Below are 14,095 nucleotides of genomic sequence, written 5' to 3'. Positions count from 1 at the left end.
ATTTCAGAAGACACACCTTTTCTAGGATTTTCTAACATTGCTATCAACAAACTGCACCCTGTGACATCTGCTTATGCTGACCAGCTGATTTTAAATAGAAATGTTTGTTTTTTTTACTCATATTTAATCACGTATGGCACATAAGGAGTAAATGCAGGATTTTACCTTTCAAACTACGTCAGCGAATGTCTCTTGTTTTGTAGTTTTGCACCTCTGAGTGGGAAGAGTTGGGTACCGGCCATAACAGATCTGACGGTGAGGAGGAGAAACCAACTGCTCTGGAAGCTTTTTTGAGTTCTCTGAAGAATCAGGAGGCACCAGACCAAAAGGGTGACCAGCTGACACTGACAGAGTGAGATAATGATATTGTCCATAACAGAGATCTGCTCCATCTATCCATCCAAGCTTCTCAGTTGGGACATGTTTGCTCATCTTTTCTGAACTTTTTTTCATTAAACAGGCTGATGGAGGAGGCTGCAGAAGGTCTGCATCTACTGTCAGACAAGCTTCCCCCTCCAGGTACAGTTGACCAGTTCACAGCGGTCAGTTTCCTTTATATGCAATATGTTTCCCCTTATAATCTTGTTGCTTGCATTTTTGAAGGTGTTTAACTCGGATCTTATGAGGCTTTTACTTTAACAAAAAAAAAGTCAATAAATTTATTTAAATGAATTCAGTGACACAATTTTTCTGTCTTTGGTTTTTAATCCACAAAGCTTCCCCATTGCAGTTCAGAGATGATTTCGATGATTACCTTTAGAGCCCAGCTCCCCAGTTCAGTTACTTCCATTTTGCATTAATAAGCAGAACAATGATTGACTTGTTTTACTGATATGGAAACAGAACAAGAAGTTTGCTGCACAAAACAATTTCTCAAGGGATGACTGTGTCTTAGCCAAAACAAGGAATTAAAACTTCTTTGCTGAAGCTGAACTCCTTGGCTTTCTTATAAGAATGCTGTCGAATTTTAAGCAGTTAGATTCTGAAAATCTGCCTGCTGCAACCTTGTGGAAAAGGTTGCCTGCTGCACTGCATAAATATGTGCTCACCACTGCTCTGATTTCTTCTTTGCAAATATCCTTCCCGAAGTGATATGCTTTTTTTAAAAAAACTTTTAAAGAACGTTCTTTTGGCGCACAGCCTCCACAGGAGTTCAGGAACAGTTACCCTCTAACATTAGTTACCCTAAGGAGCCGGAATCACTACAGGCTTCTGAAGCTTTCTTGAAATTTGGAGTTGATAACAAGCGATTCTGCCTGCTTCTTAAAAGCTCATTGACTTGCCTCGAAATCCCACTGAGACATAGATGTGAAAAAGAAAAAAAAAAAAAAAATGAAAGAGAGAAACAGTTTCCTTTTTTTCTCCCTCTTATCAGGTAAAGCCTTGTTGGACGTTCTGGTGCTGGGCTCTGCTGAGCAGTCTCCTTCTATTAAAGACCTGCTGCCTCTGCTGGGAGCCATCAAACACATGTCCTCCTGGCATGCTGCAAAGATCAGTGTAATCGCACAGCACACAACTGGGTGAGAAGATGAAAAATATACACGCATCATACTCTATTCTCTCATTAAAAAATACTAAATAGGCTGTCACTTAAACCCTTATTAACAGCAATTCAACCAAAGAATAGATTTTTTTTTTAATGTACTTTAATTCATAGATTTTACTGTGAAATGTTTTGTAACTTTGAAAGGAGATGTGTTTTTGCTGTAGGAAATGCAACAGTGTTAACATTCCTTTTCAAATAGCATTGTTTTTTAAATTTCCCCAGCTCACCACTAGGGGGAGTTAGATGGATAAATAAGAGCCGGCTCGAAGTAACGGGCGAGTAGTCGGAGCATTTCTGCAGAAGCACTCTTAATGATAAAAACAACAACATTGACACAGATAATCTCAGGATCTGCCAGAATGACCTTTTTCACCTTCCAGAATCAAAGCAACTAAATAAGAACATATTTAAAGGTTATAGAGGCTGAAAATACGATTAACAGTATGATGCTTGGGCTCTTTAATTGTTGCATTACTGCTGTGGACGGTAAGAAAATGGGAGCAAAGGGCTCGCATATGTAACAGACTTGACATGAATCGGAATACAGGAGCTAAAAGTTACTCAAGCTTATTAAGTGATTCTTGTTTTCTTCATTCAGATGGCAGAAAACGGCATCCTCAATGAATGCTGGTTTAGTCCAGCTGGCTGACTTGGACAGCTGTATCGACCGCAAAGAAATGTGGAGGGGAAGCCTGCTTATCAGAGAGAGGAAGGTACGTGGCCTCCCTGCAATCAGAATTGGAAAAGGTGTAGCAGCGAGCTTCTGAAGCAGTTTGACAAAGTGTGGCTCCAAAAGTGGAGGCGAGTACAGCTCTCTGTGCATAATTTATATGATGAATATAAATAATAATTTTCACTTTAATTTGCACCATCTTATATACCACAATCTCCCCAGTAGTATACGTTTTTTCTGACCCCCCCCCCCCCCCCCCCCCCCCAAAAAAACAAAACAAAAAAAAAAACAAAACAAATCAGTGTACCGGTAATTGTTACAAGCACAGCAGAGCTGCTCTTTGTGACTCTGAGGGTCCACTAGAGCTGGCTTATAAGTGAGATGAAGGATTTTTATAAAGATTTTGTGGACGCTGTGTGTGCCCCAGCTGTTTGTCAGTTATAAGAAAGTGGAGGCATCTAGGAACGTGTGTATGTGGGTGCTGTTTTGTTTGCCAAAGAGAAGACTGTGAAGTCTTGTGTCTCTATACACTAACTTGGATGTAATTGTTCCAAACTTAGCAATGTGGGTGTAATTGATGGTTTTAAAAGGAGCAATGAAGGAAAAGAAGCTGTTTGGTAGGTATAGCTGTTGAGCGATTGAACATCTTTTGTTTTATCCGCTCTGTGTTTGTGCGTTTTTGTGTGCATACTGGCCCGCAAATACTGTTGCGGGCCTGAGAAAAATCTGTGTCCTTTTGAACTTACCAGCTTGCTTGCCCAGGGCTTTTTATTATGAACATTTTTTTCTGTAGGTATGAACACACAGCTAGCTGGGCTCAGAGAAAGACAGCAGAGAAAGATGAGTTTTTCCTTGAGAGAACTGTGTGTATCTGGGCTAATCATGGTTGACTTGATTCATGCCTCAGCATTTGTTCCCATGCGCTTTTCTTGTCAAATTACTCATTCAGTGCATACAAAGGTAATTTCTTTACATATTTCCTTTGAATTTAAGGTATGAGTCTTTCTGCTGCTGAATCTTCTGCTTTCGGCCGCTCCCTTTAGGAAATACCGCAGCAGATCATCTGCCTCCAACTCACCCTATCCCTAGCATCATCCTCCTCTGTCACACCACACACACATCCATCAACCTCCTCTGAGGTCTTCCTCTTTTCCTCCTGCCTGGCTGCTCCATCTTCAACATCCAACCTTGCCTCTCTAACTTTGTCTCCACTTTCTGCTGCTTAATGAATCTGGAAAATCACTGGAGGTCATTAAAGGGTCATGGGAAATAGCGCTGTGTTGCTGGCATTGCCCTGGCAGAGATGACCTAGCATGGGCCAGTTCGGGCCAGTTCAGCCCAGCTTGGCCCACTCTGACCCATTACCCCCAACCAAACAGCAGCAAAGTGTCTGTGGCCTGTGTCTACATACTTTTGTGCAATGTGTACCCAGGTTTGTTCGTGTACACTTGGAACATGCAAAAGCATAAAGTGATAAGTAGTGTTTTTGCAGCTCTGTGGTGCAGTTTGCCAAGTTCCTTTTGGCTGTCATCATCATATTTATTTATTTTTTCCCTTGCTATCATGTTCATACAGTAGCAGCTTGTCACTCACATGGTAGGCCCACCATAATGCATGCCTTGCTTTATGGTTTGACTCTAACTGGAATCAGAATTTAAATGAACATCATGTTGTTTTCAGAAAAACTTGAAAGTAGCAGTTGAGATCGTAAACACATCAGGAAAGTGTTTAAGGAAGTCATAAATAAAGTGAGAAGTAGGATTATTTTTCTTATTGAAGGGTATAAATCTAGGCCATTAGAAAGAAAGCAGATTTAAGGCGCTTCTGCATCGGCATTCAGTGTGGAAGAACTTGACTGGGTCGCAGAATGTCCTGAACAAACCATGTCCAACATCAATGCTCTTGTGAAATAGAACAAATCCCTGCAACCAGGTTCTATAACCTCATGACAAGTGTTTTAAAGACTGCAGGCTAGTGTAGCATCACCTTGATGCTAATGATTCTGAAACTAGAGGTTTAACAATCATGTGTATGTTGTGTTTAGGTGGCCATGCATTTTTACTTTTTCCCGACTTTGCTGTGAAGTAACTGTGTTTTGGCATCAAAGTAACTAGGCTGAGGTGATGTGACAGCTTTTTTTTTTCTTTTGTTCCTACTCTGGAGATTATTTCAGGCCTACTTGTTTTTTATTTGTCATTAAGTGAAAACTCTGGCAGGTGCAGTAGTTTTCCTTTCTCTGGACAGAATTTGCCAATTTTGTGCTGTTCTTTCATGGCTCTCTGGGGAGAATCAGCAATCTGTTTCACTGTGAGGTTTCCTTGCATGTCTCATACTGGTGTTTTTTTTTGTTTGTTTTTTGTTTTTAATCTGGCTGAGACTTTCAGGTCCCATTTTATGATTTAAACACTGATCAGCTGAAATTTATAGAGCTGAGCTTTCTTGAAACAACTCAAAGTAGTTTCTTTGTTTTCTGGTATGTGTTTTGTAAATATTATAAAATATTAATAATAGTAATAAAATAATATAAAATGAAAGGTGTATTGTTGGTGTTGGTGACAGGCTAAAGCCTGATATTTCTGAAATATGAGCATTTTTTAAGAAATAAATATTTTTTATTGTAAATCTTACCTTTACTGTATATTTCCCAGTTTAGGGCTTAATGTTTGGAAGGCTCTGTTCTTTCTGTTTATACAACCAGAAAAAACAAAATGAAAACAAAATTGAAACTTGGTTGTATAGCCTTAAAAAAGACTAGACTTTTTTTTATACTATAGTTGAGATGAATTATAAGCTAGAGCCTTACTATAGACTGTATGTAAAAGATGGACATAGCTACTGGGACATCATCCAGGGTTTAGTGAAATCCTGTTGATCTGAGCATTTTTCCCGTCGCCATTTTTGTATTTTCAAATCAGTGTTAATTTCATTGACGAACTATTTTCGTCATAGTTTTCGTCGACCCTTTTTTTCATGAGGAAAATGAGACAATAACTAAATAAAAACTACCTAAAAGGATAAAAACGATGATGAAATTAATTGACACTTTCGTCAACTAATGAAAACGAGACGAAAATGCTTGGCGGGGACGACATCAAATCAGAACTTATTTAATTTTGTGGAAGGCAGGGACAAGCTAGGAAAACATCCAGTCAAACACACAGTTGTACAAATTCAATCTAAACCCGGCAAGGCCACACTAGCCTGTGAATACTTAATTATTAATACATTAGCTGTTTTGTTATGTTTGGTGTTTATTTTTGCACTAATGACACTGCTGCTTTTATGGTACTCAGTTTTATAAAGAATGTAATACCCAATTTGTTATGAACAATGCAATATTTTTCAGGCAGAGCAGGCCTACTCATCAATATTTTTTTTATTTTATTTTTTTTATTGTCAATAAACAAGGTCAGGTAGATAAATATGTTGTTTGTTCAGTATGTTTGCATGTGTATTGGTCTTTCAAGCATTAATAATATTCCATAACTTTTAATAAATGTTTAATTTTGTGTAAGTGTGTATAATGACTAATTAAAGGGAACTGAAGAAAAAGCACTTACATTTTACACCCTTTATATTTTAGTCGACTGAATCGACTGTAGATTTAGTCGACTATATTCTTATGCTAATTAGTCGACTAAAACTAGAGTAAAACTAAATCTTTTCAGATGTCTAAATTATGACTAAACTAAATTACATTTTCATCAACTATGACTAAAATTAAATCAAAATTTGCTGTCAAAATTAACACTGGTTCAAATTGGACATGATAAGTAAAAAGCAGATCTGACTGAGAGACCGAGGGACACAATGCAGGCTTGCCCTGTAGAAGCTGCTTTATTGCCTTTATTAATTCTAGTGAGGGCCATGTTTTATGAAGTCAACATCATGTTGTGTTCAGTAAGACTTTAAAGTAATAACTAAGGCTTCAATCACACAGGCCTAGAGACCAGTTGGTGAGTTCCTGCCAACCACTGGTTGCTAGGCAAAAATATGTACTTGTATTCCCCGATTCCCTGGTTGGTGAGTGTCACATGGTTGCCAGAGGATGATGGCAATTGCTAGATGAAATTGGTTGCAAAGAGGTATATGGTGCTGCACTGAAAACCTCCTATGATTGCTTTTGTTGCAATCAGGTTGCCATGGTCACCCGTAGTTTGAATATAAGATGCCAATTTATCTGCAAACACTTACCAACCGCTTGCCAAGTGGTGGTGAAACCGTAGAAAGTGCAACACAAACTGGAAACTGAGACTGTTTGCCTTCAAAGTAGAAGAGACGCTTTTCAAAATGTGTTGGTTGCAGTGGTTCCTGCTTGTGTCACACCTTTTCAGGTTTCACTACCACTTGGTGAGTGTTTGCAGATGAGTTGGAGTCTTCCATGCAAACTATGAGCAACCGTGGCAATTTGCTAGTGAACAAACAAATCAGACAGTTTTGGTGCAGCACCCTCTTTGCAACTAATTTCACCTAGTGACAGCCTGCAGCCTCCATTAACCACTCACCAAACAGTCAGGGAATAAATAAACTAGTGACTGGATATTGCTAAGGGATTGCCAAATGGTCTCTAAGCCTGTGTGATGGCCTGTTTAATCTCACTGTTTTTGTGCACCTTTCAGTTTTTGTAATTGCTGTAGCTGAGTTGAAGACACAGTTGCATGATTGCGTTGGATTTCTACCACCATTTTAATGATATGTCAGTACAGAAGGTCAGAAATTCACAGATTATACAGACGGGAGATGCTGCAACAGTTTGAAAAGATGAGACTTCCTGGGAGAAACTTTGGGGGAAAAAAATTGGCGATGTTTTTGCTTCCAGTTTTGATGACTTCTGCTCTTATATCAGTGCTGATGCGGAGGTTTTTTCCCGAGTGGCTCGTGCCCTCAGCTCAGGTATAAATGGTATGGAGCTGTGGCGACATCACTGTTTGCTTGCAACACAACCAATGCGGCGAGCGTTTATGGGCCCTGACTGGGACCTAAGAGAATCAACTCAACATGAAAGCCTTGACCACTGGCCCCATTAAGGTAGGCCAGTGGTCAAGGCTTCTACCATGGGAAATCTATTCTCCAAAGGAGGTCACAGATCAAGGGAGCTGAAGAGTAATTTTTCCATAGCTTTCTATACACTCAGACTTCTTTTTGAAACAAGAGGAACTGCTGCTTGCTGGAATGCAGGTTTGGGGGACAAAAGATGGTCAAAGCTGCAGTCTGAGCCTCACATTAAAGCTTTTAGATGCTGTATGTTAAATTGTAAGTAGCAAATGATCTGCTCCAAGTTTGGTGTGTTAAGGCAAGCTTGCTGCTTCTCCTTCAACTAAATTGACCTTTTCTGAGTTGCTACCATCTGAAGCGAGTGGGCTCTGCAGTCACTCCGTGAAAGCTTTACAGTTAGGAGGAGGTGAACAAAGGAGAATTCCCGAAAGAATAAAAGCTTCTCTAAGACTAACCAGCACCACTTTACTGCCTTTTGATGCAGTTATTATGTTTCCATCTGTTTGTGCACGTGTAGCTCTAAAGGGCAGAGCCGGTCATGAAGAGCTAAAAGTGGTTATTTTTGAGGTAATATTGGAACAAACACTAAAGCTCCAATGATTTATGTTAAAAGCAGTCTGGATGATGCCAGTTTGTGTTTCTCTATTGTTGGTTGTACAGATATTTCTTCATTTCTACATTTGCACTGACTGTGAAAGATTGTGTAATTTATTATTTTCCTCCTCAGTGTGGTTCAGAACTCCGCTTTGATGGCTTTTCCCTGCGCTCTCCCGAGTATCAGATATCAGAATCGGGTCTTTTGCAAGCTCACTGCACCACTACGGACCACAAACTGCAATCTGAGGTGAGCTCTGACTCCTAAGTTTCCACATCACTGGACCTTTTGTTTAATTTAACTTCAGATGGCCTCAAACTTAACTTTGGAAACAGACGACAGTTAATCAAAATGTGGTTACCTTCTTACGCTCAAGTTTTTGAAAGGCAGCTCAATAATCAGACTTCACTGTTTTGTTCAACTGTTTTCCAAAAAGTCAAATCAGTCCTTGTTTTGTCCTCTGACAAAGATTTAGTGCCCAGCTTGCCAGCAGCTGCTCACAGTAGTGAGCAGAGTCTTCTGCCAGAGCACTGTAGGGTGTGTACTTGATCCAAACTCTGTCAGTGAGAACGTCTTCTATCAAGAATCGTAATGCAGCTTGAGAAAAGGCTACTGTGTGCGTGTGTGTTCATCTTCACACAGTCTTCAGGGTAAAGTTTTGATTGACAGATTAAGTAGATAATAACCCAGTTTGTATTTATCATAGAGCCATACTTTGCTTCAGGCTGTCCAGTAGAATGAACCCCCCGCAGTGCATGTCCTAATGATAGCTGGTGGCTAGAAGGAGATTGACTGACTGAGAAAGGGTCGCTTTCTGGTTGCCCTTTAATCACACTGTGGAACCTGTGACAGAAGATCCATCAGTCAGATAAATCAAACGTATTTTATCAGCCAAATTAATTCTAACCTTGTATGTATGTTATGACCTTGCAGCCAGAAAATGGCATTGAAATATAGATTTATCATCTCATCAGGGTAGGCCAGTGGTCAAGGCTTCTACCATGGGAAATCTATTTCCTGCTTTTTTGTAAAAGTGTATGTTTTTTTTTTTTTTTAATGGAGTCATTTGATTCACTCAGTACTCACTTACTGGTACTGAGAAGCTGTCAGTGAGCTGTCAGCTTGTCTTCATGTCTCCATCCACATAACACTCAGTTAATGTCTGTGTCAGAATTATAGATTGAACATGACACTCATATTAACTTAAAATTGATACTTGTGTTTTCTGACAATATATTTAACTCAGTGTTTACCAGACCCTTAATAGTATTAATATGGTGATATTATTATTATTAACAATATTATTAGTAAGTATTAATAAGTCACATCCTGTTTTTGTTTCTCCAAAACTCCAAACCCCACATTAATACAAAGTAATAACTGTAACCTAAATACAGTACAGCTCCCACCCACAGCTCCCTGTTATCAAAAATGACAAAAAGCATAGACTTGTTTACGATGTACAGTCGTATGAAATGGGGAGAAGATAGAACTGGGACTCTTTTGGCATTTTTTAGCCCCATTAGCAGCATGCAGTGTGATGGTGAAAAATCTCAAGATCTAATGGATTGCCATTTGGTTTAGACATTCCTGGTCTGCTTGGAAAGAATCGCTGTGATGATCCTGCTTTAAATAGCTGGGGGCTGCACACCCACTGGCCAGAGATTGTAGACTTGTCACAAACTGCAAAATAATAAGAAAAGAGGAAAATGCAGGCAGAAAGTAGGATGTCTGCAGAAGGAATGATGATAAGGAATGTTGTTTTCAAATAAATATATACATTATTTAATGCAGAATACAGTATAGTTTACCTTTTTGATTTATTATATATTGTTGGTTTTGATCACACTTGTAAAGCTAATGAGATTCTCTTCAGCTGACCTTTGTATTTAATATTTTTATTAACATATGCTTAAAGCCCACCATTTTGATAATGGTTAACATGACTCACTGGTACTAAAAATTTTAACAATGTCATACTAATTTTAGCGTTTAATTAGAAACATCCTGTCTCAGAGTGATGCTGAAAAGCTAATTCATGCATTTATTACTTCTAGATTGGACTATTGTATTTCATTCCTAAAAACTCCCTAAAAAGCCTTCAGCTGATCCAAAATGCTGCAGCTAGAGTACTGACAGCTTTCAGGCTTCTCTTCTGTGGAACCAGCTCCCAGTTTAGATTCAGGAGAGAGACACCCTCTCTATTTTAAGATTGGGCTTAAAGCTTTCCTTTTTGATCAGTTAGGGCTTGATTAGGTGACCCTGGACCATCCCTTAGTTATGCTGCAATAGGCCTAGGCCGTTGGGGATTCCCATGATGCACTGAGTGTTTCTTCATTCACCTCTGCGTTTAATCATGAGTTATTTTTAATCGTTGGCTCTCTTCCACAGCATGTCTTCTGTCCTGTCTTCCTCCCCTCACCCCCAACCAGTCACAGCAGATGACTGCCCCTCCCTGAGCCTGGTTCTGCTGGAGGTTTCTTCCTGTTAAAAGGGAGTTTTTCCTTCCCACTGTCGCCAAGTGCTGCTCATAGGGGGTCATTTTGATTGTTGGGGTTGACTGTAATTATTGTATGGTCTTCACCTTACAATATAAAGTGCCTTGAGGCCTTTGTTGTGATTTGGCTCTAAATAATTAAAATTGAATTGAATAGGTCAAACCAATACAGCCTTACAGACAAACTAGACTATGAGTCTTATTGTTGTTGCAGGTTTTTTGTTAAGGACCTAATTACTTTGTTTGCTTAAGTTTTAAATATACCAGTGCATTAAAAAAAACCAGAACGTTGTGAAAAAGTACATTTTTCTGTAATTTAATTAAAAAAGGTAAACTTACACATATTCTGCCTTTATTAGGCAAAGTGAAATATTTTAAGCCCTTTTTTTTTTTTGTTTTAACTTTATGACTTAAAGAAATTAGAAAACCAGTATCTCAACTTATTAGAATACCAAGATCAATTTAGATTTACAATACGACTTACAAATTAAGATTTACAATACAGAAATATGGAAATTCTGAAAAGTGTGCTCATTTATATACTCCATATATACACTTTACCATGAATCGGTGTAGAGGCATGGAGGCATTGATTTCCAAATTAAATGTAAAAGTTACTTTCAACTGAAAAGAGGACTTTGGATCAGCAGTCCCGTCCTTTTTCTCCTTAGCCCAGGATATGGTCTGAAGGGGTCTCTGGTTCAGGAGCAGTGCTAGTTGTAGTCCCTTTCCTGCAGGCATCTGTGCATGTTGGCTCTGGATGCACTGATGCCACTCTCAATCAACTGCTTGTAACGGTCTCCTAAGTTCTTTAATCAACTTTTCTTGACAGTCCTCTGCGGTCAGGCTGTGGCCATCCCTGTTGCTTCTGCATCTTTCCCTACCACAATTTTCCCTTTGAGTCCACTTTCCATTAATATCTTTTGATGCTGGACTCTGCGAACAGCAATGACCTTCTGTGGCTTATTCTCCTTGTGGTGGGTGATCATCATCTGGACAGCTGTCAAGTCAGCAGCCTTCCCCGTGATTGTGATTGTGTGTATTGAACTAGAGATACAAACTATTTATGCTCTTAGAATAGTAATTTACTCAAAATTAAAATTAGAGACCAATTGCAGTTTCTTTTCTTTCTAGAACTATAACTGAAAGTACATAAATACAAAAAAAAATCAGATTTTCTTTGATGCAAAATATAATTTTCATAATAAAATAAATTATCAGCCTTCATAATTTCCACCAAACTGCAGAAAGTTACAGGTTATTCTCTCTCTTAAGCAACTGAAAATGAAGTGCTCGGCTACTGGAAAGATATACAAACAATTAAGTGAAAATGAGTTTCTGTACACCCACCTTTACCTGACATATTTTACCATACCAAACAAAAGCAGGATAACAAAACAGATGCTACTTACATCACTTTCCAGTATGTTGATAACTTCATCAGATAACAGGACTTCGACCCTTTTCTGTTTTCCACTCGTCTCCAAAATTTTTCTTGTAACTGCTTTGATCATTTGCTCATACCGAGAAAGTGCGCTCTGGCCAAGTTTGTGTCCTGGCGCTGGTTGTGTATAGTTTAAAGAACTGCATTCACAGACATTATATTCTGTGGTAGACATGATGTTTTATAATTGTTATTATATTACAGGGATCCTCATATCCAGGCCTCGAGGTCCGGTGTCCTGCAGGTTTTAGATGTGTCCCTGATCCAACACACCTGAGTCAAATATAGAAGTCATTAGCAGGACTCTGGAGAGCTTGACTGCATACTGAGGAGGTAATTCAGCCATTTGAAACAGGTGTGTTGGATCAGGGACACATCTAAAACCTGCAGGACACCGGACCTCGAGGCCTGGATTTGAGGATCCCTGTTATATTACATTGTAAAGTTCTGTAATATAGATTAATATACATGACAGTGTGCCCAAGCTGCCCCAAGAATTATACATGTCTATATACATACACAAACAGGGAACCTTTAACATTTACTGGATTAGCAATAGAGACATATTTAGTTTAAAGGTGTCTGATGTACGCATTAAAGAAAAAAATAGGAATCATTACCTCTTCAGGCAAGACTAATATTACAATACATGTTTTGTGTTGTATAATATGTGTAAGCGTCTGCTATGTGAATTTATGTTTGGCACCAGATAGTATGTCAGTTGTTGTGTTTGCTTATTGTTCAGTTAACAAAGCAGAGTTTGATAGCTTAAGTGTCTGTGTGTCCGTCTGTGCCTGCTGCTTATTTATGCGTCCATGGAGAATGAGAGAGGGGGTGTGTGTGTGGGTGTGTGTGTGTGTGTGTATGAATTTCATCAGATCCCTATACAGCGAAGCAGATGGTGATGATTGTTTTGGCACACAATTAGAAAAACAGCTCTGAGGACAGCAAAACTATCACATCTCCACACTGCTGGGATAAATGACTGTGCAGTGATTGGTACACACACGCACACACACACACAATTTAAACTAGTTTCAAACAAAAACTATTAGACCTTTTCACTGCCAGGAGTTAGTGACATGATAATTACTAGCACACACACACACACACACGCACACACACACACACACACACACACACACACACACACACACACACACACGCCCAGCCTCAGTAGACAGGGAGGATACAGAAGTTTGACTTTTAATTTTCTTGGTATCAGGGTTCACATAACTGAAACTGTAACATCATAAGCAAATTTGACTAATTTCTAACTGTTAAAAAAAGACAGGCTTAAAGTATTGTTGAATGGAAAGGGAACCCACGGAGCTACTTAGTGCAACATTAATATTTTCGCAGTTGTCACTGACTTTTTTTTGGGGGGGGGGCACATTTTAAAGAGAAATGTAGTGAAAATATTGAACAAAATGTAATATTACAGTTGTCATAAATGGTAGGCCTTGTTCTCATGGAGATTCACTGGTGCATCCAGAAAGTTCCTAGTAATATCAAATCTATTTCACTCCCTTCCAAGAATATGGAAGCAAATGCTCCAAAAACTGTTCTTCTGAATGCATATGCAGGCAGCTGTATGAGGAAAAATGTTAATAGTGAATTTTCTGCCCTGCAGCATATTTAAATGGTGACATTTAGTCTCTTTAAGTGTTATTTTAAAGAGAGGATCAACCCTGTTTATCAAGAAAGGGAAAGGGCCCACATGGCATTGTCTTTGGGGTTTTAAACATTCAGACCTTTTAGACTTTGTTGACTCCCACACAGTTTATCATGCAGTGAAAGTTGGTTGGTAAGTGGTTTTTGTCAGCAACAGGCAGCAACTACTTGTTGATGGCTAATGTGCTGAAGGTTACAGGAGACATTTTGGTTGTTGTTACCTCTGCATGAATGAGCAACTTGTTAAACATGCAGGGAAATTTCAAAGATATTTGTATCAATTTCAATCAAAGAGACATTATACAATGTCCGTATCACGTCAGCATAAGCCAGGAAGTAACCTCATACTTCCTCTTCTCACAACTTTCATACTGCTTGTTGACAGTCTTTACGCACTGTGGTTAGTTTAAAATATGAACAAGTGGTTACTGATGTGAATACAGTGAGTAGGTGGGTGATATGTTGTGGAAAAAAAGCCACATACTCATATACTTAGGGGCTCTTAGAGTATGATCTCCAAACCTAGTGAAAAAACAAAACAACTTTTGTCAGATGTGTGTAATGCATTGGATTTTCTCAAGCTTCAGATGAGGCATTTTTCTCAGAAGCTGTTGAGAATAAGTGGGTGTGATAGTTTCTTTCTTGATAGCATTGCTCATTTTCCTTGAAGA

The 14,095-nt window shown here is 38.9% G+C and overlaps 1 protein-coding gene across 1 annotated transcript in view; it reads left to right on the top strand.

The window, feature by feature from the left end:
- The window catches only part of mtbp (MDM2 binding protein), a 36,676-nt gene that overhangs the window by 2,387 nt on the left and 20,194 nt on the right, over positions 1–14,095 (top strand). Inside the window, exons 4-8 of the mRNA XM_030750338.1 lie at positions 204–352; positions 461–519; positions 1,376–1,520; positions 2,145–2,259; positions 7,942–8,058. Of these exons, the coding sequence (XP_030606198.1) occupies positions 204–352; positions 461–519; positions 1,376–1,520; positions 2,145–2,259; positions 7,942–8,058 (585 nt within the window). The remainder of the gene's footprint in view (positions 1–203; positions 353–460; positions 520–1,375; positions 1,521–2,144; positions 2,260–7,941; positions 8,059–14,095) is intronic.

Source organism: Archocentrus centrarchus, chromosome 16, assembly GCF_007364275.1.
Source record: "Archocentrus centrarchus isolate MPI-CPG fArcCen1 chromosome 16, fArcCen1, whole genome shotgun sequence".
Taxonomy (NCBI): Eukaryota; Metazoa; Chordata; class Actinopteri; order Cichliformes; family Cichlidae; genus Archocentrus; species Archocentrus centrarchus.
Note: the sequence above shows the minus strand (reverse complement) of the source record. Positions and strands in the feature narration are given on the sequence as shown.